Here is a 23550-nt window from a genome sequence, read left to right as displayed (position 1 = left end):
ATAATCTGGAAAAAGTATTTCTAGCACAAAAGTCACCCTAAGTTGCCTAGTGTGAAAGAATAAGAAAAGATATAAAAATAAAATTGATATTTATGAGTATGGATCCTCTACTGCAAACATCAGCACTCTGAGGCAACTATGACAGATAATCGATGCTCGTTGTAGTTGCTATAGCAATTATCTCTTTTTCCGAATTCTGTCATGGTTAATCTAAAAGAGTAATGTTAAAATCTATCAAAATATTAATATAAAACGCCAAAAAACATTATCTTCTGCCGTCCTAATTTATTATTACACGTTAACGAGTGCCCTTACTATTTTAAACTCTTAAAGAGTGTCCTAAGTACACTCGTTAGCATTTCAAATAAATAAATTGACCAGCGAAGTGGAGACATACAAAAAAAAACAAAAGAGAAGCAGAATTTGTTATACCACTTGCATTTTAGTATTTGTTGTGACATCATAATCGTAACTTGCTCTTTAAAAAACACCAGCTTCTGCTGTCTTTTACATGCTGATTTCTAGTGAGTTCATGAACATGTTTCTCAACAAAAAGCTCGTTGACGATTCAATCTTGGCAAACCTGAAGAAAACACAGGTTCTAACTGTTGTACTTAATGATGATGATGATGTTGTTATCAATGAATGGTCGGTTGCGCTGAGATATGCTGTATTACAGGTTGACTGTTTGTTTAATGAAATCAACACTGAGCATCAATTTCCTACTTCTCAGGTGATGAATAATCTGTCTTCACCTAATAAGGTGAATAATCTTTCTACTCCTTTACAACGACCCTGAAGTACATGACAAATTTGAATTAAAATTGTGGAGGTATATTTCAAATGATTTTGATATTTTCAGGGTTTATGAAACCATTCTAGAATCTATTACTTCACAAACAATCAGTAATGATAACACGTATACAAAAAGAAACGAGACGAGTGACTTGAATATTGTTTTCCCACAGTTTCTGTTAATATTGGATGACGTTCTGGATGCAAGATGTGTCAATTGGACATTACTTATAGATATCTTAAATGCTGGAAAAAGAGGAAGCGAGATCATCATCACAACACGAGATGAAAGACTACCAAAATCCATGCAAACTTTTTCTTATGTCCACTATTTGAGACCTCTAGAAAGCGAAGATTGTTGGTCTTTAGTTGCCAGACATGCATTTGGGGCATGTAACGAGCAACAACGATCCAATCTAGAAGAAGTAGGCAAGAAAATTGCAAAAAAATGTGATGGATTACCATTAGCTGTTATAGAACTTGCGGAATTTCTTCACATTGAATTGTCCCCGGATTACTGGAATAATGTGCTAATACGTGACATTTGGGAATTTGTACATTATAAGGTGCAACCTGCTCTACAATTGAGCTACCATTATCTATCGGCTCCTTTAAAACAGTGCTTTGAATATTGTTCAATTTTTCCGAAGAAGTCCATCTTAGAAAAAAATGTGGTAGTTCAGTTGTGGATTACAAGAGGGTTGGTAGAATCATCCGCGGACCAGGAAAAAGTCGGAGAAGAATACTTTGATGAACTAGTGTCAAGATCGTTAATAAATCGACAATCTATTGGTGATGAGGAAGAAATCTTTGAAATGTATAGCCTCACCAATGAATTAGCTACAATGATTTCATCTTCATATTGTACCAGGTTGGATGAACAGAACCTACATGAAAGGATACATAATTTATCATACAATAGAGGGCTATATGACTCATTTAATAAATTTGATAAATTGTATGCAGTAAAAGGTCTACGTACCTTTCTAGCATTACCATTACAAAAACAACTGCCTTTTTGTTTGTTATCGAACAAGGTAGTACATGACTTGCTGCCAACAATGAAACAATTACGTGTTTTGTCCTTGTCAAACTACAGGAGTATCACCGAGATTCCCAACTCTATTGAAAATTTGTTATGCCTGCGGTACTTAAATCTTTCCCACACTAAGATTGAAAGGTTGCCTTCTGCAACATGCAAGCTTTACAATCTGCAGTTCTTGTTGTTGGCAGGCTGTAGAAAGCTCATTGAATTTCCGGAGGATATGGGGAAATTGGTTAATCTCCGCCACCTTGACATTAGTGACAGTACTGCATTGAGGGAGATGCCTGTACAAATAGCCAAACTAGAAAATTTCCATACTTTGTCGGACTTTGTTGTCGGCAAGCAGAATGATGGATTGAAGGTAGCGGAGCTGGAAAATTTCCCCACCTACATGGAAAACTTTCTATCTCACAGCTACAAAATGTTAATGACCCCTTTGAAGCAGATCAAGCCAAGATTAAGATGAAAGAACGAATAGAAGAGTTAGCTTTAGAATGGGATTGTGGTAGTACTTTTCCAGATTCACAAACTCAAAGTGTTGTACTTGAACATTTGCAACCTTCAACAAATTTGAAAAGTCTCGCCATAAAAGGCTACTGTGGAGACAACTTTCCAAATTGGATGGGTGATTTTTTATTTAGCAACATGGTGTACTTAAGGATCTCGAATTGTGACGATTGTTTATGGCTTCCACCCCTTGGAAAATTGGGTAATCTGAAAAACCTCATTATTGAAGGGATGCAATCAGTACAGACAATTGGTACTGAGTTCTATGGAAGTGATGGTTCTCCTTTATTTCAACCATTTCCAGGCATTAGATCATGTGTTCAGGCAACCAGTGTCCCCTCTAAATTCTCTTCGACATTTGACTATAGACGTATTTCCATCTCCTATGTCTTTCCATATAGTTGGTCTACCAAACACCTTGAAGTCTCTCACAATCAGTAACTGTGAGAGTCTAGAGTTCCTACCTAATGAATACTTGCAACATTACACATCGCTTGAAGAATTGAAAATATCTTATAGTTGTAATTCAATGATATCGTTTACCTTGGGCGCTCTCCCTGTCCTCAAGAGTCTGTTTATTGAGGGATGTAAAAATCTGAAGTCGATATTAATTGCAGAGGACGGGCCGCAAAAGAGTCTCTCATTTCTTAGTAGCATCAAAATATGGGATTGTAATGAACTGAAGTCATTTACCCTAGGCAGATTGCACACTCCAAACCTCATTCATTTTGTAGTGTGGAAGTGTCAGAAGCTTCAGTCACTACCAGAAGCAATGAACACTTTAACTGACCTTCAGGAAATGGAAATTGATGATCTGCCGAATCTTCAATCTTTTGTCATAGATGATTTGCCTATGAGTTTGCGGGAACTGACTGTTGGCTCGGTAGAGGGTATTTTGTGGAATACTGAGCCAACTTGGGAACATCTCACTTGTCTTTCTGTGTTGCGAATTAATGGCAATGCTATGGTGAACACGCTGATGGTGCAACTGCTACCTGCATCGCTTGTTACACTATGCACCAGTAGTCTTAATAATACAAGCCTTGATGGGAAGTGGCTTCAACATCTCACTTCTCTCCAAAACCTTGAGATTATTAATGCTCCCAAACTCAAGTCATTGCCAAAAAAAGGATTGCCTTCCTCTCTTTCAGTACTAAATATGACTCGCTGCCCATTGCTCGAAGCAATTTTGCGGAGGAAGCAAGGGAAAGAGTGGAGTAAGATTGCTCACATACCTGTCATAATTATTGATGATGAATTGATCACATGAGTTTCTTATCATGGTTAGTCGCTGAAAATGTCATCATCAATTAATATTGCTAATTTCAATAGTAACATCAAAATACAATATTATAACACTAACACTCTATTTTAGTTCTAGAATTTTGTTCTGTTTCACTCCTGCTTCTGCCCAATCTTGTTGCGAGAAGACAAATTCGCATGTCCGACCTGCAACCAAGTCCAGTAAATGTTGTACTGATGATCAACTGAGTCAAATTATGTAAGGTGCTTTTTTTGTCTATAAAACTATTGCAATGTGGTTTAGGTTCTTATTTAATCTATTAGTATAGTAAATATCATTTTTGCATTTCCACATTTTTGTGTTTATCTAACTGTTTTGACTTAACATCAGCATATATTAAAAAACAAACTCATGTTTTAAACATCGAACTATTCTTTGTCATCTCCGATTGCGCCAATATGGATATTTTATTCTTCTTTTTCTACGTGGCATCTTTAAGCAGAGTTCTCCAATTGTGTTTGTTTGTTGGTTGCAGCTGAATTGGATTGCTCAAGAAGGCCAACAAACTTTCCAATCTGTGATTTTGAGTTTGCTATCTTTCTCTGTAGATGTGTCTCAATTTTACGTGAGTTTTTATTGTTCCTTTGCCGATGATACTGGTTTTTAACTTTCAGAAGTTACACACAATTTGATTAACTAATATTTCCTTGTTTAGTTTTTTTCGCCATGTTTTATTCCTGTTGTGATGATTATGATACGGTCGTTGCATGCAGTTGGCATGTTGTACCCTATTTGTGCACCTTCAGAAAAAGCTAAATAGTAAGTTCTTGTAATTTATAATGTAGTCAGTTTTTTTACCTCTAATCTGTATCATCGACGCCTAATTTTATTTGCTTCTGGTCACTGCTTTGTTCTATTAAAAAGTGAACACCATCAACCTTGACATGGTATCTGTATTTTTATGTATCAGGTTTGTATTTGCTCAACTGAAGGTAGATTCGTCCAATGGTTTTCTCCGCAAATCTTAATGATGTTCAGGGAGTATCCAGGCCTTCATGGAGAGATCCTTGACAGTAGCCAGAACATGTCATCCTTTATTTCACACATTCAGAGCACAGAGTCATGCAAGCAAGAGTTTGGTTGAGTACAGCAGCCATTTATCCAGTTCTTATACACAGACATTGCAGAACCATTTTTTTCATTGATTTAAAAAAATACATCGAATTTTGAATCCTACGCTTGAGCTGTAAATATGAGTTTGATTAATAACATTATATCACAATAAAATCATTGCTATGTGGATGAAAAAATGGCAAGCATATGCGAGTTTATTAACACAGTTCCATTTTTATGAGAAAACTGTATAGAACTTGCAAATGCAGAAAAGTGATGTGTACCTCATGTAAATGGTGAAAAATAAATAATATACACCATATGATTGATGTTATAATACTAGCCAAAGAATTCATACACACCAGTAGCCATAAAATCATTGGAGAAATGAGAATGGATAGATGCAGAAAACTAAACAAGGTGAAAATAATTGATTTTTTGTAACTAGGAACTTCTATGAGATGATTACTTACATGTGGTTTTGGTAAATCTAACAAATTTATTTGAATGTGTAAAAGTGGCTTTTAGGGTGGAGATGTGTATCAAATGTTCTATGGGTGGACCATGATTTAGAGCCACCTCACATATGTATTTTTTCCATCCTATTGCATTCTCATTCGCCCTATGTTTTTTGAAACTACCATTTGTTTGGATTATATAATCCGAATTGTGTTAGGATTATATAATCCGAACAGTTCAGAAACTGTTGGAACCTAAAGCACCTTAGAGATGTTTGTGTAATCTGCGTAAAACTACGTTTCGGATTCTATATCCGGAAAGCCCTTTAGTTAGTCACGATTATAGAATTCGAAAAGTGTCAAACACCCCATAAATGACTAATTTTGGAGAAAAAAAAGGTCATTTTTCGGATTATATAATCTGAACTGTCTCAACACAAGGACAAAACCTGTTTTTTGGCTAAGACATATATATGCTAAGAAATTGCTTCCAAATGATATAAACATGCATTCGTGATCATATAAAATAAATACTTTAATAAAAACGATAAGAAACAACACAATTGTCAAACATTAAATTTAAAATTGAAATTATCCAAAGGTTACAAAACAAACCAAATGTTCAAACATAAAATTCAAAACATCAAACATGTCCAAAATGTTACAACACTATAAAACTAAGCCCTGCCACCCCCACCCCAACCACGCCTACGAAGATAAACCCGCCCTCTGTGTAGAGCTGTCAAAACGGGCTACCCGGCCCGTTTCGAGCCAGCCCGAACGGGTTGCGGGTTTTTTAGGACCGGGCTAAAAAGCCCGGTTTAAATACGGGCTGGAATGATAGAGCCCGAGCCCGGCCCTATACGGTCTAACGGGTCAGCCCGCACGCACCTTCCTTTTTTTAATGATCCTAATTCCTACGTTTTTTTTGGGCTTTCGGGTCGGCCCATTTGGCCCGGCCCGTTTTGACAGCTCTACCTCAATGAACCTCCGCCAGAATTGCTTTCAAATGATTCCATTCATTACTCCCTTGCTCCACTACACCACTAGCCATGACGGAATAGACATGGTCTCTGATACAACTCAACCTTCTAATCAGCTTTAGGTACCCATGCTCTCCCTCCTACTCAGCAGCAACCTTATCAATTGCCTCTTGCTCGGTTGGCCTCGGGATAGGTACAACCTCGTCCGCAAGTATGAGGCGTGGATGTGAGATGGAATAAAACCATCCATCTTATTTATAAAAATAAAAGAATTACAACCATCTCTAAGTTGATTAGAAACTTTGTATGATGTTACGAGACTAAACTCTTACCACTAAACTACCATCTCAAATCTGATTCGTTTTTATTATTAAATTATATTATTCATAAATATCTTTCTATGTAAACATACTATTTTTTTCAATTTCTTTAATTTAATTAAAATAACAGAAAGTAACAATTAATATATTTCTTTATTTCTATATTCTTAATAAAATGTCTAAATTAGAAAAACTTAAAAATAAAAAAAAATAAAAAAAAAAGTCTAATCGATAATTTTTATTCTTAATCAGTTATAATCATTTCCAAATAAATAATTAACAAAAAATGAAATTTCTAAACAACGAAAATATCTTTTTTTATAAAGAAAATGATAACGATGATTTATTTCAAATGAATTATTTGGTTATTAATAAATTATGATTAATCATCCTTCCTTAAACAGATGATTCTTTATCATTAGTCAAACATCAAATTTGGTTCTATCAATGGGCGCCAATTAAAGATCATCCATATATATATACACCTTGAAATAAACAAAATGAGATGTTATAAAACACAACAAAACCCATTCTCTTGTGACCTAAAAATAAAAATGGGTCTATTAGATCTGGAAAAGCACTTTGCTTTCTATGGTTCTTATCACAGCAACCCAAAAAACATCATAATTCACATCCTTTTCGTTTGGCCAATTCTCTTCACTGCTCTTGTTCACCTTTACTTCACTCCTCCACTTTTTCATTGTTATGTCCTTAATTTTATCAACCCTATCTTGATTTTTAACCTTGGTTTCGTATTCGCTGTTGTCTACGGTCTCTTCTACGCTGCTTTGGATATAAAAGCTGGTTCGTTTGCCGCGGTTCTTACCTTTCTTTGCTGGGTTGGTGCTAGTTTCGTCGCTAAATCCATCGGCTACGAACTTGCTTGGAAGGTACTTTGATGTCTTACATAAATAACTATATATTAAGAATGCCATGAGGCATATGGAAAAGTACATTGTTCTAATTTACAAAAATCTGCTGTGACATAATTATTTTTGACTATGATCTTTCAGGTTGTGTTGGCTACTCAGTTGTTTTGTTGGGCAGGACAGATTTTTGGCCATTATGTGTTTGAGGTAAATCATTTTTCCATCACTGAAAAGCATGATGTGTAGATTTTCACAATTTATTTATGTTGTATAATTTTTTTTATCAGAAACGTGCACCCGCTCTATTGGACAACATTGCTCAAGCTTTTCTAATGGCTCCTTTCTTCGTGGTTCTTGAGGTAATCGTTCGTTTGTTTAGTATGACTCATAGTTACTGATACGTGGGTGGTTCGAGAGTAATGATATCATATGGATCATAGTATTTAAATATAAGCTTTTATTATAACCCGTAAGTTGAAATTATAATACAAAGGAACTGTAGTCGCTTTGGAGTTGGATATGTAGGCAAAATTTACTGAACTTTGTTACCAAACATCGTGTGTTCATTATTTTTTTACGTTTTCGTGTCTTTAGTCTTTGTACCGGGTTACTGTTCTATTAGTCTGGACTGCTGGTTTCTTTCAAATCTGAAACAAGGTTGACAATATTAATTTGTTTTTGTAGATCCTCCAATCATCCATAGGATATGAACCATATCCTGGATTTCAGAGAAAGGTGCAGGCAAGGATAGATGCTAATATCAAAGAATGGAAGAACAAGCAACAAAAGAAAATTTCATAGTTTGAAAAAGTTGTTACACAAGTTGTTACAAATATTGTTGTTATCGATAATTCCCATCGAAATAAAGAAAAATAATAGATTGCAGGAGACTAGATAAGATTAATTTTGTTGAACGGAGATAATGTTAGAAATTGTTATGTATCTGTGGATGAAATTATCAATTTTTTAGTGTTATCATACTTACTCTAAAAGCTAATTAGGTCAAGCAATTGCTTAGCCCTAATTGCTATGCTAATTTCCCTCCAAAGTACTTAACCAAAGAGTGTTTTGTGCGGACTCATTAAATGTTGGTGCATGGTTTGAATTTCGAATTTCCCTCCTAATGAGCAAATGTGACCTTTGTTATTCCAACTACTTCAATCAATGCATCACTTTTTTTTTTGGTCAAGTAGTCTAGTTGCTAGAGAAATTCACCTTAAAGATGAATAAGTGGGGTGTCCGGAGTTCGAACCCTGGCCCCTGCACATATTTTGCATTATCCCTTACCAAATGAGCTAAGCTCATGGGGACATCAATGCATCACTTTAATTGTTTATGCTTGACATCACTCTTAACTTAACATGTCTCAAAACTAAGTTGCTAATTAATTAACAGGTTTTTCTAATACTTTTTTGCTATATTTTTGTTGAACTAATGGGTATGTAATCATAGTGGAAGTATCCATTATGATAAAGAATATTTTTGCTCGCGGTCCATTTGAGTTTGAAACATCACATGTTACATGTTTAGTTGCAATAGTAGTGTGGTAGAGACCTCATCATTTTTCTTTTTTGTAATTTTTCATTTGAGCAAAAAAGATGTATGCATGCTATTGCTATATACGTACAAAATTTTCTTTGGACATATATTTGAAATTAACTTAGTGAAACATGGCAGAAATTTACACACCTAAGATGTATGTATGCATGCTATTTTGATATATTGCATTCTAATGGTAGCAACAAACTATATTACTAAAGTCACCATTATACGACTAATATTTATCGTAATTGAAATTTTATAAAATAGGCTTAATATATGCTTTGGTCCCTTAACTTATTTTCAGATTTCATTTTGGTCCCTTAACTATAAAGTGTCTTAATTTGATCTCTTATGTCTTTTGTCGTTATCTCTTTTGGTCTTATCCGTTACATTTTAACTGTTTGATCTATTTTTCAAATAGAAACCGTTAGATCATTAGGTTTTTGTAGTCTACCATGAATGATTAACAATTGATTTTTTTGAAGCCAAAAATATATAAAAGAATTCATATTTTTTATAAAATATGAAGAAAAAAATATTTCAGATTTTTTTTCAGAATTTTTATAAACTCATTTTCAAAATTAAAAAAATTAATTTTTTACGAAATTTTTAAAAAAGGTCAGTTTTTTTTTTCGAAAAAAAAAAAGGTTTTTAAAATTTTTTTCTGCAAAATTCTGGAAAATATTTTTTGAAAAATATATAAAAAATTCAGATTTAAAAATTTGAAAAAAAAATTATTTTTTTACGAAATTTCAAAAAAAAGTCAGTTTTTTTTTCATATTTTATAAAAATCTGAATTTTTTATATATTTTCCAGAATTTTGTAGAAAAAATTAAAAAAAATATGACCTTTTTTATAACCTTTTTAAATTCAGAATTCAGAATTTTTTAAATTAAAATATTTTCCAGAATTTTGTAGAAAAAATTAAAAAAAACATTTTTTTTGGGAAAAAAAACTGACCTTTTTTTGAAATTTAGTAAAAAAATTTCAAATTTTTAAATCTTGGAAAAGATTTTATAAAATTCTGGAATATATTTTTTATATGTTTTTCCTGATTTTTACAAATTAAAATATTTTCCTGAATTTTGTAGAAAAAAAATTAAAAAACCTTTTTTTTTTCAAAAAAAAAAATCTGACCTTTTTTAAAAATTTTGTAAAAAAATTAATTTTTTCAATTTTTTTAATTTTGAAAATGAGTTTATAAAAAATCTGGAATGTTTTTTTCTTATAAAATATGAATTTTTTTATATATTTTTGGCTTCAAAAAAATCAGGTGTTAATCATTCACCGTAGGCTACAATAAACCTACATGATCCAACGGTTTTTATTTGAAAAATAGATCAAACAGTTAAAATGTAACGGATAGGACCAAAAGAGGTAACGGCAAAAGACATAAGGGACCAAATTGAGACACTTTATATTAAACCTATAAAATATTACTTACATTGATTCGGCTATAACCAAGGGAATAATAATCGTAACTCAAACGTGCATGTGTAAGCTGGTAGGACCCGTGCGGAGCACGGGTCAATGGTCTAGTTCTCATCTTATCTTAATCCTTTATATCTAATGGTTGCCTTACCTAAAAAATGCATCGTTTCCCTCAACATTTAAGGAACAGATTTCCAATGCACAAAGAAGCTTCATCTCAATTAACTTTCATTTTCCAATAAGAAAGGTCAACATTTTCCAATTATCTTTTTATGCGTGAAACCCAATCCCACCTCTCACACTCCCACCCAAACGAACTCCCTCATCGCCATTTCTCGACTCATTCACCGCCTCCTCTTCATCCAAAACGGAACTCCTGTCGCCGATCTTTTTTCTTCTCATGTTCCATTCACGCCATTATTCTAATCGTTCTTCGCTCATCTTCCTTCCGTCCTCATGCATGTCACCCCATCAGATCCTTCTTCTTCTTCCTCCAGCCATCTATATGAGGTTCTAAACCCTAAACCTGCCTATCTCTGTAACCTCTGAAATCCAAATTGAATCGATCAATACCAGAAACCGCCACGAGAATAATGATATTAATTCATATATTCAAGAAATAGTCGCTACTTTCACCAAATCAAAGAAAACAAAATCGAATCAACGGTCAACATGCATGTATATAAACCTCATCAGTCGCAGCGGATACAAATCTCATACATCAAACATACATGTCATGTGATCTCAAAATACATAAGCATAGAATCTTCAAGTCCGACACATGGACAAAATCTCAAAATATAAAAATAATCCAACAAGATCTAGAGCTAACAACAAAACCCTATATCAGAGCCAACTCTACTCTAAGACCGATAGTGGAGAAAGCTGCCACTATCCACCAACATCAGGAACTCACCAAGCTACTAGTCCTGCACAACGTCTACTCACCCATACAGGCAAGTAGACGGGTAAACCACTGGGGTAAGTATTACATCAACATAATCAATAATACAGATAAGCAGGAATAGCATAATCCAACATCATGTAATGAAATCAAATAGATAAATTTCATACATACATCATCACCACAATCCAAGTCTCACCGACATAAATTCAATGAACACATCATCATCAATATTCATCATTCATAGTTCCACCAATTCCATGAGTTCATCAATTCACATAATTAATCATAATATGACACAACAATCCATCAAGTGTAAACATCACCATCAATCATTTACAACCACAAGTACATCAAGTAATTTCACAACTAGGACTCATGTCACCTTATGATATGATCCTAGACACAACACCTATATGCATGCGGTACCGGTCATCACCAATATTTTAGGCCGTCGCCCATCATCACCAAAATCATCACCAATTGGATATATAAACATATCTGTCATCACCAAATATGCATGCATGAACATATGACTCAATAATAATGCATATGTCCACACAACAACTCACCAAATCATCACCAATATTTATTTGCATTTATGCAATCACACCAATAATCCATCACCAATATTTATTTGCATTTATGCAATCACACCAATAATTCATCACCAATACATAATCAATACCATATCACAATAACAACGTATACGGGCTCACCAATATCATCTCATCATTACAATATTTCTCATATATCAAGTAAGAGAACATACAACACCTCATGTTATTATCATATCTAACATATCATAATTCATCCATACATCTCCATTTTCAAAGTATAACCAAGTAAAGTTCAAAGGAACCAATTTCATCCATTCCCGGAAATTCAATAATCATTAAACAACATTAATCTCATTCCATTTCTTAAGGGAAATCACATTCCGGAAAAATCGACATCCTAAGTAATTTTCCAAATTAAGTTTCAATTTCACAAACCAAGTTTCACATACTCTAAAACCTTTAATTGAACTTATAATAACAGACTTTGAAGTTTGGAAACACTCCATAAGGTTTGGGTTGACTTAGGAACAATTATGTGATATTTTCGTAAAGTTTTATTAAAACCTCCTTAGAGTATTTTCTTTATAACTCAAGATCAAAACATTATTTCCAAGTCAAACCAAAGCCAATGGAATGTCAACTCAATTGTCTAAAACTTTCATGTTAAAATCAAAAGCCAAAACAAAACGGAAACGAGCGAAAACGACGCAAAACACGAAAACATGGGATGCAGCACTGGGCAGCTCGCCTGGCGAGGAAGACTGCTCGCCATGGCGAATTGTAACACCCCGTTTTTTCAATATACAAATTTCTTAAACAATTATCAGAGTAAAAACCATAAACGGGATATCACATAGAAACGTAATCCAAAACAGTTAAATAATGATTTAACCTTCACAAATTATCTTTAACATAGCAGCGGAAAATCATAATCATAATTCGTAAAACGATTTTGGCACGCAGGCCCAACAAGTATCTCAAAAGAGTTTATCAAAACATAAGCAGTTCACGTAAAAGAATGAAGCATGTTATAGCATAAAACCCCATCCCGTTACGTATCAGAGCGACCTAGACGACACAGTGAAGGCAAGGCCAACTCACGAAGCAACTGCACACTAAGCACGATCACCTGCAAGTTACCCATACGAAGGGCAACATTTTCAAGCAGAAGGGGTGAGATTTCATAATAAAATAACATTAATCAATGTAATTGCGAATCATAAATTAACATCATAATCATTCCATTATTAACTTTGCATAAATGCTAAACAGTTATCACGTAATCATATATCCAATTCATTATGAACAACGTAACATAATCAATAAACACTTATCACGTAATCACATATTCATTCATTATCAACAAGGCATCTTAATCATGACAATGTGACAATGCTCCTAGACTCCTTATATGCATGTGGTACCAATCGTCATCATAAGTATTAATATACTTTAATCGTGCGGAGGACAAAGCTCCTATAAACGTGCGGAGGACAAAGCTCCTAATTTTCGTGGTGAGGACTAAGCTCAATGATATGCTATGCATGGACACATATGAACAAAACAACGTAATCGACTTGTCAACATGCATCCAATAATTTGGAGCTAGACTTCATCATATACTTATGCACTTAGTTAAATAACGGAAGCAGCATAAACAGGTCACATAACAAGATGATATCATTATATCAAAGCACATAATTTGTATCATTATCACATCTTTTTATCTTGCATGAATATACCATACAATAGTTCATATTCAATTAATATTAATATAACTTAAACAACTCTACAGTCTGCATTAAACGACATTACTAGGTCTCATTACCAGTTAGGGGTTCACTCTTGATCAACAAGTGCGACACAGATCGCATAAACACATAAACAAGTTCATCCTGGTTGTACTCGCGAGGCGAGAGTACTTACTCGCCATGGCGAGTACCACTCAACTCCCAAACTAAGCTTGTTCTGGGTTCCCTCTGATCCTAAATTCATTCCTAATCAATACTAGGTATGTTCAGGCACTCATAGGCATCCAAGGTCCAACTCAAAAGGTCGAAACACAAAATATGACATGCACTCTGCCTAAGCTCGCGAGGCGAGGAGGGGTTGCTCGCCATGGCGAGTTGAACCAAACAACTCGCGAGGCGAAAAGGAAGGGCTCGCGTGGCGAGCGATGAAGATCATCACTCGCGAGACGAGGATCATCACTCGCCGTGGCGAGCGATGAACAGAAGCACGGGCAGACTAGGGTTTTTCTCAAAAATCCATCATACAACATGGTTCAAAGCCTAATTTTGATTCAATAATCCATCCTAAACATGTTCTAAGGTTAAAGGACGGTTTCTACATCAATCTAAACAAGTTTTACCGTTTGATCATCAATTTTTAGGGTTTTGACCTAATTCCAAAACTTCTCTAAATCAATCCTAACTTTGTCAACTAATCATCAGAATTACAGTAAATAACATTATTGAATTATTAGTCTCACCCTTACCTTGTATGAAGAAAATCGCAGCACTCTACCTTGGTTCCTCTAGACTTGGCTTTTTCTCCCTTTTCCAAAAGTTTTCACGTACAAAGTGTTTTTTCTAAACCTAGGTCTATTCTTTTATATCTCCTCTTAAAATACTTATCTTATTTCACTTTCTCTCCCAAAACTATCTAAAATATCAAAACAGCCCTCAACTAAATATTTTATATTATTTTCAAATCTTTATTCTATTTATCAATAAAATAATTCTCATATCATAATCAAATCCTCCAAAACTCATAACTTATCACGTCATCAATCAAATCACTAAATTCACCACAAATCATCAAAACATATCAAAATCATGCATATACTATATAATTATAATATAATGGCCTAAACTCGATTAAATAACGATTAAACGAAAGTGGGCGTTACAAGTGAAGGCAGTAGCTACTCGCCATCAGCTCGCCTGGCAAAGTGAGCACAGTTCAGAAAAATTCAGTTTTACGGGAAAAATCCATTTTCACCCCAAAATCCTAGTTTTTGATTTCCCATTACCCAAAGTGCACTCAAACGTTTCTTAACATAAAAAGACACTCAATTACATATAATCACTTGAATCAAACATCATTTTAAACCAAAATCACTATTTGACCCATTTTTGCAAAACAACCAACAACATCTTATTTTTCATCAACAATCATGATATATGAACACCCAAGCCATAAATCATAAACAACAACATATCTCAGCAGCAACAACATCAATTGAAACTTGATTCTCACCTCAATTCAACCACAACATGTCATAATTCATCAATTAAGCATAATTTCACAACAACCCATTTTCATGCATTATGAACATGTTATTTTATTAACCACAAATCATTTATCATTCAATTAACATACTCAAACTTATCACCAAAACAAGAGCACGAATTTTAACAACAATTATCAATTCATTCCAATCAACCCATTTCATACAACAAGGAAAATTGCAAACAAAACAATCATGATTATGAAGAAGACTAACCCCCTTACCTTAGGTAATGATTAATTCAAACTTAGGCTTCACTTTAACTCCTAATTCTTCAATCTTCAAGTTTCCCCCTTTCTCTAACCCTTGTTCTTCCTTTCTCCCACTTTCTCTCTCTACCTCTCTCTAACTTTGCGAAATGAAATGAATGAATGAATTTCTCTCCAAGTTTAGGTTTAAGTGTGTTCCCACTCAATTGGGCTCAATTCTAGACCCTAATGGACTTAACTCATTCTAACATAATTCTAAAAAGTTTATATACACTCAACGGTAATTACTAACAACGGTAAAATATAACCAACGGTCACTAAACGGTAAAAATTAATCACTACACTAGTAACTTAGTAAAATAATGGTTCTCACTAAACATTAAAAATAATTCTCACCAAAATTACCATTTTACCCTTACCCGCCAAATGACCAAAATACCCTTCTAATACGGTAATCCATGAAAATGCACCCAATGACAATTAATTACACACAAGCACAATTAATCACATAATAATTAATTAAAAATAAATCTAGCGAAAAATCGGGTTGTTACAAATATTCTTTCAATATTTTTCTAAACTCAAAGTTTAACTCCTCTTTCACCATATGTTTTACCAAATTTAACTGACTACTTTACACAATTATTTTTAGCAAGCTAAATTAGCCCATCCAAATTGGCACCAGTGATAATCGAACCTAAAACCTTTAGAAAGGTATACTTCCAGGTCACAAGTCAATACCACTAGACCAACCCAAATGGATTTACACAATTTTTATTAAACACAACATCATAACCACTATCACACAACTGACTTATGTTTGGTATGTTATGTTTAACTTCATCTACTAACCAAACATTATGAATAGAAGGAAAAGAGGAATTACCAATAGTTTTTGAGCCAATGATCTTCCCTTTTTGGTTTTCTCCAACTCCGACTATGCCTCCCTGCTTTAGTGTTAGGCTTTGGAACATATGTGATGGTGTATGATTGACAAGTGCACCATAATCATACTTAATTGATAAAGTAGTAGGTTATTGTCTTTATAAGGATTGTCGTTCAACTCGGTAATTAGAGGAATTTATTAGAAAGTAAATAAAACAAAAGATTAAAAGTGGTTGTAAGGTTTTAATAGTCCTGCCCAATGCAATATTAGGTTTTGTGATTCAAAGGTATAGCGGCGATTAGGGAATCATTTAATCCCTCATCTGTCTTTGTTGGAATTAACTCGATTGGTTATTAGTTTATGACTTGTCTTTTTGGATTTAAGATAGTCGAACATGACCCCGTGATAAATCGATGGAAAGCTATTTTAATATAGCTGCAATTCAACCAATTACAATTGCGACATTCCCTTAAGATAAGTCATAGCCCTAAATTCATACTTAAATTCGATTAAGAAAAATTAATTTAGAAACTAAGCAATTTACTACTATTAGGGTCAGACGAAACTATGGTTGACAATCCTATTAAGCTCCATCTAAGATGTGGTGTAGAAACAAACATATACAAATTAAATCCGACTTTAGATCAAAAACTAAATAAAAAACTTTATTAATGGAATACAAAAAATAACAAGGGGTTCATCGTGGAACCCTAATTAGAGAGGTTTAGTTGCAGATGGCAACATATATCATTACAAAACAATATAAAAACATACCTTAGAGAGAACAAGGTAAGGATAAAGATCCTTTACCTTGAAGCTTTGATGCTTGATCCTTGCCTTGCACCGCTAGCTTTCTGAATGAATAAAAGAGTGTGCAAGAGTCTCTATTTATATTACATCATTACTTAGGGGTTAAAAGAAGAAAACTAGGGTTTTCCCACTCAAAACCAAGCAACCAACACTCCCAGAGAAAGCTTATACGCAGGGTGCATAGGGTGAGGTGCATGGGTGCATGAGGTAGTAGAAAATGTTGCCTCATGCATAGGGGCGCATGGCCTGGGCACTGGTGTGAATTTTGCAGTTTTCGTCCCTTTTTTTAGCGTTCTTCCGTCTTGCAACGCCTTGGAACTTGAAATGATTTTTTTTTTTTTCACTTTGTATTGTCTTCAAATATCTTCTAAGAACCATTTATCTTGAATCCTCATATCTTCGATCCTTCATGTGATGTCTTGTTTTGCCGATTTACATGATTTCTCACTAAAAAAGACTCAAAACACATATGAAGTTGCATGATTTAGGATAAAATTGAATTACAACGAGTCGAATGAAAATAATACAAAAAGTTCCTCAAACCATTGACTAGTCCTTTAAACGACTTCCAATTTTCCTTTAAGTGCAAAGAAAATAACTATAAACGTAGTCTGAAATATCATATGATGTTCCATCATCAATATGCTTTTCTCCCGTCATGTGCCAAGAGCAGGCATTATTCAAGTACAATGATTGGTGTCTTGACTTTATTTCTAATCGAATATGCAACATAAACGATTTCTTTCTTAGGTACCCATATCTTGAGAGGTCTCTAACGTTAGTTTTCTAGGACTTGTCCTTTTTCACTATTTTAAGCATGAAATCTTTTAACATTGAACATGCTTTCTTTTCTTGTCCTATTTTCATGCAATAAGAGTAAACTACATTTTTGTCTTATCTAAAGTATGAACCTTTGGTTTTTGTTCATCTTCTGTATACCCAATACCTTTTAGTTTGCTCATACTTACACCATAAATCATAGATGTCATTTTTCATTTTTCTATATCATTAGAGATGAATTCTTGAAAGACATATTCAATTGTTAGCTACAACAGATTGAACAGTTTCTAAACATCGTTTTCCTTTTTCAAATTTTCAATCTCATGGTTCAAGGTAACTTCCTTTTCACGAAGTTCTTTCAAAAGTTTGTGTAAAACATTGTATTTTTTTTTTTGTTTTACCTTAAACATTCTTTAGCAAGTCTTTGATGGTAGAGATAAGTTCATCACGAGTAAGCTCATAAACAAAAGTAAAGGTAAACAGAAAGAAGAAGATTAATGAAGAGAATATTAATTTGATAGATGATGAACTGTTTTGTTTTTTGTGGTGTCTGAGATTCGAACCTCAGACTTTGCATATATGATGACCTGCTTCTTGTTGAAGAACATGATATTACTAATATTCTTGATAGTGCGTCCAGTTGGATAATTGATAGTGCTACTTCAGTATATTGTCACTTCACTTTCGAAAGAGATATTTTATGCTCAAATACTTCATGCGAGTCATGATAAATTTGATAAGTGCACAAAATCGTTCAAATAATATAGAAGTAGGTGTATATTCGCTATAGGGTATTGTCTCAAAATATATTATTGAGAAAGAAAAAAAAAATTCCAAAATAAAAAATTGATAATACTTTTTTTATAAAGAAAATATATAACAATAAATTCTTTCAAATACATGTCGTAATCAACTAGCTCATACAAGTCAACATACAACTTTGACCTTTAATATATTAATTTATATATGAAAAAAAATTACTGTCTTTGTTCCTTTTTAATTGTCGCTTTTTGACATTTTACACAAACTAAGACATTCAATAAATGTTACTTTTTCTTATACAATAATTTATACTTTTACTATAATAACCTTAGTCATTTAATATCTTATTTCATATACTTCTCTTTCCGCAATAAATAACTAAGGGTAATGTTGGTAAAACAACATTTATTGTTGCATTGAACTTTGAAAGTGAAAGTTAAACAGGAACAAAAAATTTCTCCAAAAGTGACATTTAAAAAGGAACGGAAAAATTTTGATATTTGAAAAGATTTAATCAAACATCTTACCAAGAGAATTAATTATCCTACCTTAATCAAATAAGTCAAAAATAAAATTTGGTCCAATCCGTGTGCCAAGATGATTAGATTAGATGCCAAATCGGCACTGTCCTCTTCATTATTTACCATTAAACAAACAAAACACAAAACGTGAAGTTTCAAGAAGCAACAAAACCTTCATCAATATATAATCATCACATATTTTCCACAATTCAAACAAAAAAAAAAAAAAAGAATTCTCTTGTGACCAAATGGGTCTACTAGATCTGGAAAAGCACTTTGCTTTCTACGGTTCTTATCACAGCAACCCAACAAACATCATAATCCATATTCTCTTTGTTTGGCCAATTCTTTTCACCTCTCTTATTTTCCTTTACTTTACACCTCCACTTTTTTCTCCTTCCCAAACAGTTCTTAATTTTACTCACCCTGTCTTAATTTTCAACCTTGGTTTTGTATTCGCTGTTTTCTACGGTCTTTTCTACGCTGCTTTGGATATTAAAGCTGGTTCTTTTACGGCGGTTCTTACTTTTCTTTCTTGGGTTGGTGCTAGTTTCGTCGCTAATTCCATCGGCTACGAACTCGCTTGGAAGGTACTTCATTCAATTTTTGTGTCTGTTTTGTTTCATTTCATTTTTGTGTGTTTATTTTGTTGAGAAATGGGTAGTTTGGGGTTCGAACTTCGGTCCCTGCATAATTATGTTTTGCAGCTACCAATTGAGTTGTGCTTACAAGATTTAGTTGTGAAATTTTTTGATGTGCTTGTTAATGAAATTAGATTTTTAATTAGTGATTTCAAGCTAAGTAATTTGAATTATTTTGAGACTAACGTGATTGATGTGAAACTAATTTGGCTATTTTCTGAATCTTGGATTTGTTTGTTTTAAGATAGATAGATAGATAAATTTTGTTGCTGTTTTCCAACATTGTACAAAGTACAATTAAAGAGTTATAATCAACATTTTAGATTCTTTCATTTTGATGTATGATGTTTATAATAAAGACTACATACATCATTAAATGATGTATGTGGTTTATAATAAAGACTACGTACATCATTTAATGAATGTATCTAAAATATTGATTTTTGCTTATAATACTGACAGGAGGATGTATATATCTATAATTGTATGGGGTCACAGTAAAAGTACAAGAGTTGGCATGTCATTTTTGTACTTTGTTTTCAACTCATTGACGTTTGTAATTGTGTTGTACTATCACACTTTTTTGTGACAAGTATCAAATTTTCCTAAGTTTTGTAGGCCCCTTTTTCTTTGACTTTTCAGGGGTATTATAGTAGTAGATTATTTGCAAAATTACTCTCATCGTCCACAGATAACGATTTTGTTCTTTATCTTTTTTCACGTTATTTACATCCTTTTGAACAATTTGCATATGAATTCATTCATATCGATATGAGCTTTTAGTGTTCAAATCTATGATCCTTCACTCATTTTTCATATGAATTTTAGATTTGATGCTTGAAAATGCATATGCAAAAAGACCAAAAGAGGAAAAATGATGTGAAAAAAAGATAAATGATGAAATCGTTATCTGAAATTAAGTCAGGGACGAAATGTGTAATTTTACTTAGACTATTATTACGTTTTGGCCTTGGCTATAAACTATCATGTTGTTACCAACTGATTGAGTCTAGTGGAAAGAACTAGTCTTTCACAATATGTTGAACCAATAATCGAATCTCTACCAGGAGAGGCTTCCACATCTCGTGTCCACAACTCCTCGAACATGATATCCTCCATTCATGGCCCCTTGCTTACCTTTCCAAATATTGTTCATAAATGAAGTTGGCAGCATTTCCATTACCACAAGTTTATTCCCTTTTTCAAATACAAAAGGCATTTTAAAAATAAAAAGGTTATTAGTCTCTTAAATTAAAAAATGTGAGTCAATTAAGTCATTTTTATGACTTCAATATCATAGTTTAAATGTTTAATGTTTGCCTTGATGCACCATGAGACTATTTAATACCATATTAAAAACAGAAGACTATGATATTGAAGTCATCAAAATAATCTTAGCGTGTATGTATGGGGATAATGTTGGAAAATGTTATGTATTTATGGATAAGATTATCAATTTATTGTGTACTTACCTTTAAACGATTTATATCCCTTACCCTTGGTCCAAATTGATCGACACTCTTCAAATTAAGCTACGAAATTGTTAATTACTCAAATCTGAGCGAAAAAACCACCCAAATCTTACAATTTTGAAGATAAATAATGCAACTTTACTCAATTTGTTTTAGTTGATCCATGCTATTCATAGTTGCTTCTTTTTTAGTCTCAGTTGTCTACAATTACTAATAGTGGCATGTTGATGTTGGTAACTCTTATCTTACGCCAGTTAGAAAGCTGTGTTATGATGATATTCCTGTATTAGGAGCTAAAACCATAATGTGAATTTCTTTTTCTTTTGTTTTAACATTTTGTTGAGTATAATGGCAGAAGACTTGGGTTATTAGACAGGAAAAATATATTTCAGTTCACTTTTACTTCTTGTTTGCTTATCCTAATGTTGAAAAGTGATAATATAATTATATGTCTTTAATTAATTAGTATATAGAGTATATGGAATTTACAAGTTCTGAACTTGGCTAGTATCCCACTGAAGACTGCTACTATCTTATTCGGATTTGGGTAATATAGGATTCCAAGCTATGTAGCACTGACACTTCAGGTTGAAGATGCGTTCAGTGTCCAACATGTGTCAATGTCCGACACAACGACACTGATACATGTTTTTACATTTAATTATTACGTTTTTTCAAGTTATTAACGGGTCGGTGTCGTTGTGTCAGTGTCGGTGTGACATATGTGCTTATGAGGATGCTCGATGGAGTATTTATGTGGATTGGTTTTGACAACATGCTTTACAGGGAGGGTTCCCTAAGTATTTAGATACTTATCCTTTCTTGACACAATTAACCATCATTTTCTTTAAACTTGATGCTCATGCTTTCTTTACTTAAAAAGAGAAAATAAGAATGTCACGAGGCATCTGGAAAGGTATCTCACTATGTTGTTGTAATTTGCAAAAAATTGTGACGATTATTTATGACTATGATCTTCAGGTTGTGTTGGCTGCTCAGTTGTTTTGTTGGACAGGACAGTTTATTGGCCATGGTGTGTTTGAGGTAAATCATTGTTCCATTACTCAAAAGCATGATTCATAGGTTTTCACAATTTACTCATGTTCTATAATTTTTCTGTCAGAAACGTGCACCAGCTCTGTTGGACAACCTTGCTCAAGCTTTTCTAATGGCTCCTTTCTTCGTTGTTCTTGAGGTAATTGTTTATTTATTAAAGCGTTGTTTTGTTTAGTCTGACTCGTAGTTACTCATAAGGGATCATAGTATTTAAATACAAGTTATACATGGTAAACGCTAAGTTTGAAATCGTAATACAAATTAACAGCCGGCCCTGCAGTTGGAGACGTAAGCAAAATTTGGCCAAACTTCGTTAGCATTAGCAAACACTGTTCATTTTTTGTGTTTTTCGTATTTGTATTCTTTTGTACCGGGTTGTTGTTCTAACAGATCTAAACTGATTTCTTTCAAAACTGATCAAGGTTGTCAATATTAATTTGTTTTGTAGATCCTCCAATCATCCATAGGATATGAACCATATCCTGGATTTCAGAAAAAAGTGCAGGCAAGGATAGATGCTAATATCAAAGAATGGAAGGAAAAGCAACAGAAGAAAATTTCTTAGTTTGACAAAAGTTGTTACAAATGTTGTTATATATCATTCCATTGAAATAAAGAAGAAAAATAAAATTTACAGGAGATTAGATAAGATTAATGTTGTTGATATATTTGGGTATAATGTTGAAAAATGTTATGTATTTGTGGATGAGATTATCAATTTATTGTGTACTTACCTTAAAATGACTTATATCCCTTGCCCTTTGCTTGCTTTTTATGGAAAATTGGTGTTTCGATTTAAGTCCACAACATTGCGTTTCTCTGATATTGTTCGCTTTAGGCCTTGTGTGAACACTCGCAGTTTTGTCCTTGGTTGGGTTGAGGAGGGTGTGTTGTATATAAACTATCATTATCCTTTTTGGTGTAGAGAAGTTAAAAAGCTGTGGACCCCATCCATTTTGGGTCTCTCTTCTCTCTTTCTTTGTTTGCCAAACACAAGAAGTTCTCACTTTCTCTTATACTTCTCTCTTCCCTTACTCTCTCTTCTCTGACTCTCTCATGCCAAACACAGTGTTAAGGAAACAATCCACTTATCCTAATTTTACCCAAAATATTTTTTTATCTCTTCTATTTATGTGTTAACTTGGTCTCAATATTATTGAGAGCCAAATAATATTCATTTTCTTCTTCATTCTACTTTTTTATACAACTAAACAATTGGAAAAATCTTTAGTTGAGAGAGAACAACGGCTAGTTGGTTGATGATAGCAGACAACGACTATGGTGTTATTTCTACCTTTTTTTTTTTTTTTTTTATCAAACTGCACATTCTTTCTATCAAGGTTTGTCTAAT

The 23550-nt window shown here is 33.3% G+C and overlaps 3 protein-coding genes across 3 annotated transcripts; all 3 read left to right on the top strand.

Moving 5' to 3' along the window:
* Positions 1–538: 538 nt before the first annotated feature.
* LOC25490393 (putative disease resistance RPP13-like protein 1) lies at positions 539–2334 on the top strand. Its single transcript, XM_039831903.1, has 2 exons — positions 539–686; positions 784–2334. The coding sequence occupies exons 1-2, from the start codon at positions 539–541 to the stop codon at positions 2304–2306; spliced, it is 1671 nt and encodes a 556-aa protein (XP_039687837.1). The 3' UTR covers positions 2307–2334.
* Positions 2335–6999: 4665 nt separating this feature from the next.
* Positions 7000–8267, top strand: LOC25490392 (2-hydroxy-palmitic acid dioxygenase mpo1). Its single transcript, XM_013603814.3, has 4 exons — positions 7000–7354; positions 7478–7540; positions 7621–7692; positions 8018–8267. The coding sequence occupies exons 1-4, from the start codon at positions 7019–7021 to the stop codon at positions 8132–8134; spliced, it is 588 nt and encodes a 195-aa protein (XP_013459268.1). The 5' UTR covers positions 7000–7018; the 3' UTR covers positions 8135–8267.
* Positions 8268–19159: 10892 nt separating this feature from the next.
* On the top strand, positions 19160–22947 carry LOC25490390 (2-hydroxy-palmitic acid dioxygenase mpo1). The gene is made up of 4 exons (XM_013603812.3): positions 19160–19620; positions 22125–22187; positions 22267–22338; positions 22648–22947. Exons 1-4 carry the CDS (start codon positions 19279–19281, stop codon positions 22762–22764), a joined length of 594 nt encoding a protein of 197 aa, XP_013459266.1. The 5' UTR covers positions 19160–19278; the 3' UTR covers positions 22765–22947.
* The last annotated feature ends 603 nt before the right edge of the window (positions 22948–23550 follow it).

Source organism: Medicago truncatula, chromosome 3, assembly GCF_003473485.1.
Source record: "Medicago truncatula cultivar Jemalong A17 chromosome 3, MtrunA17r5.0-ANR, whole genome shotgun sequence".
Classification (NCBI taxonomy): Eukaryota; Viridiplantae; Streptophyta; class Magnoliopsida; order Fabales; family Fabaceae; genus Medicago; species Medicago truncatula.
Note: the sequence above shows the minus strand (reverse complement) of the source record. Positions and strands in the feature narration are given on the sequence as shown.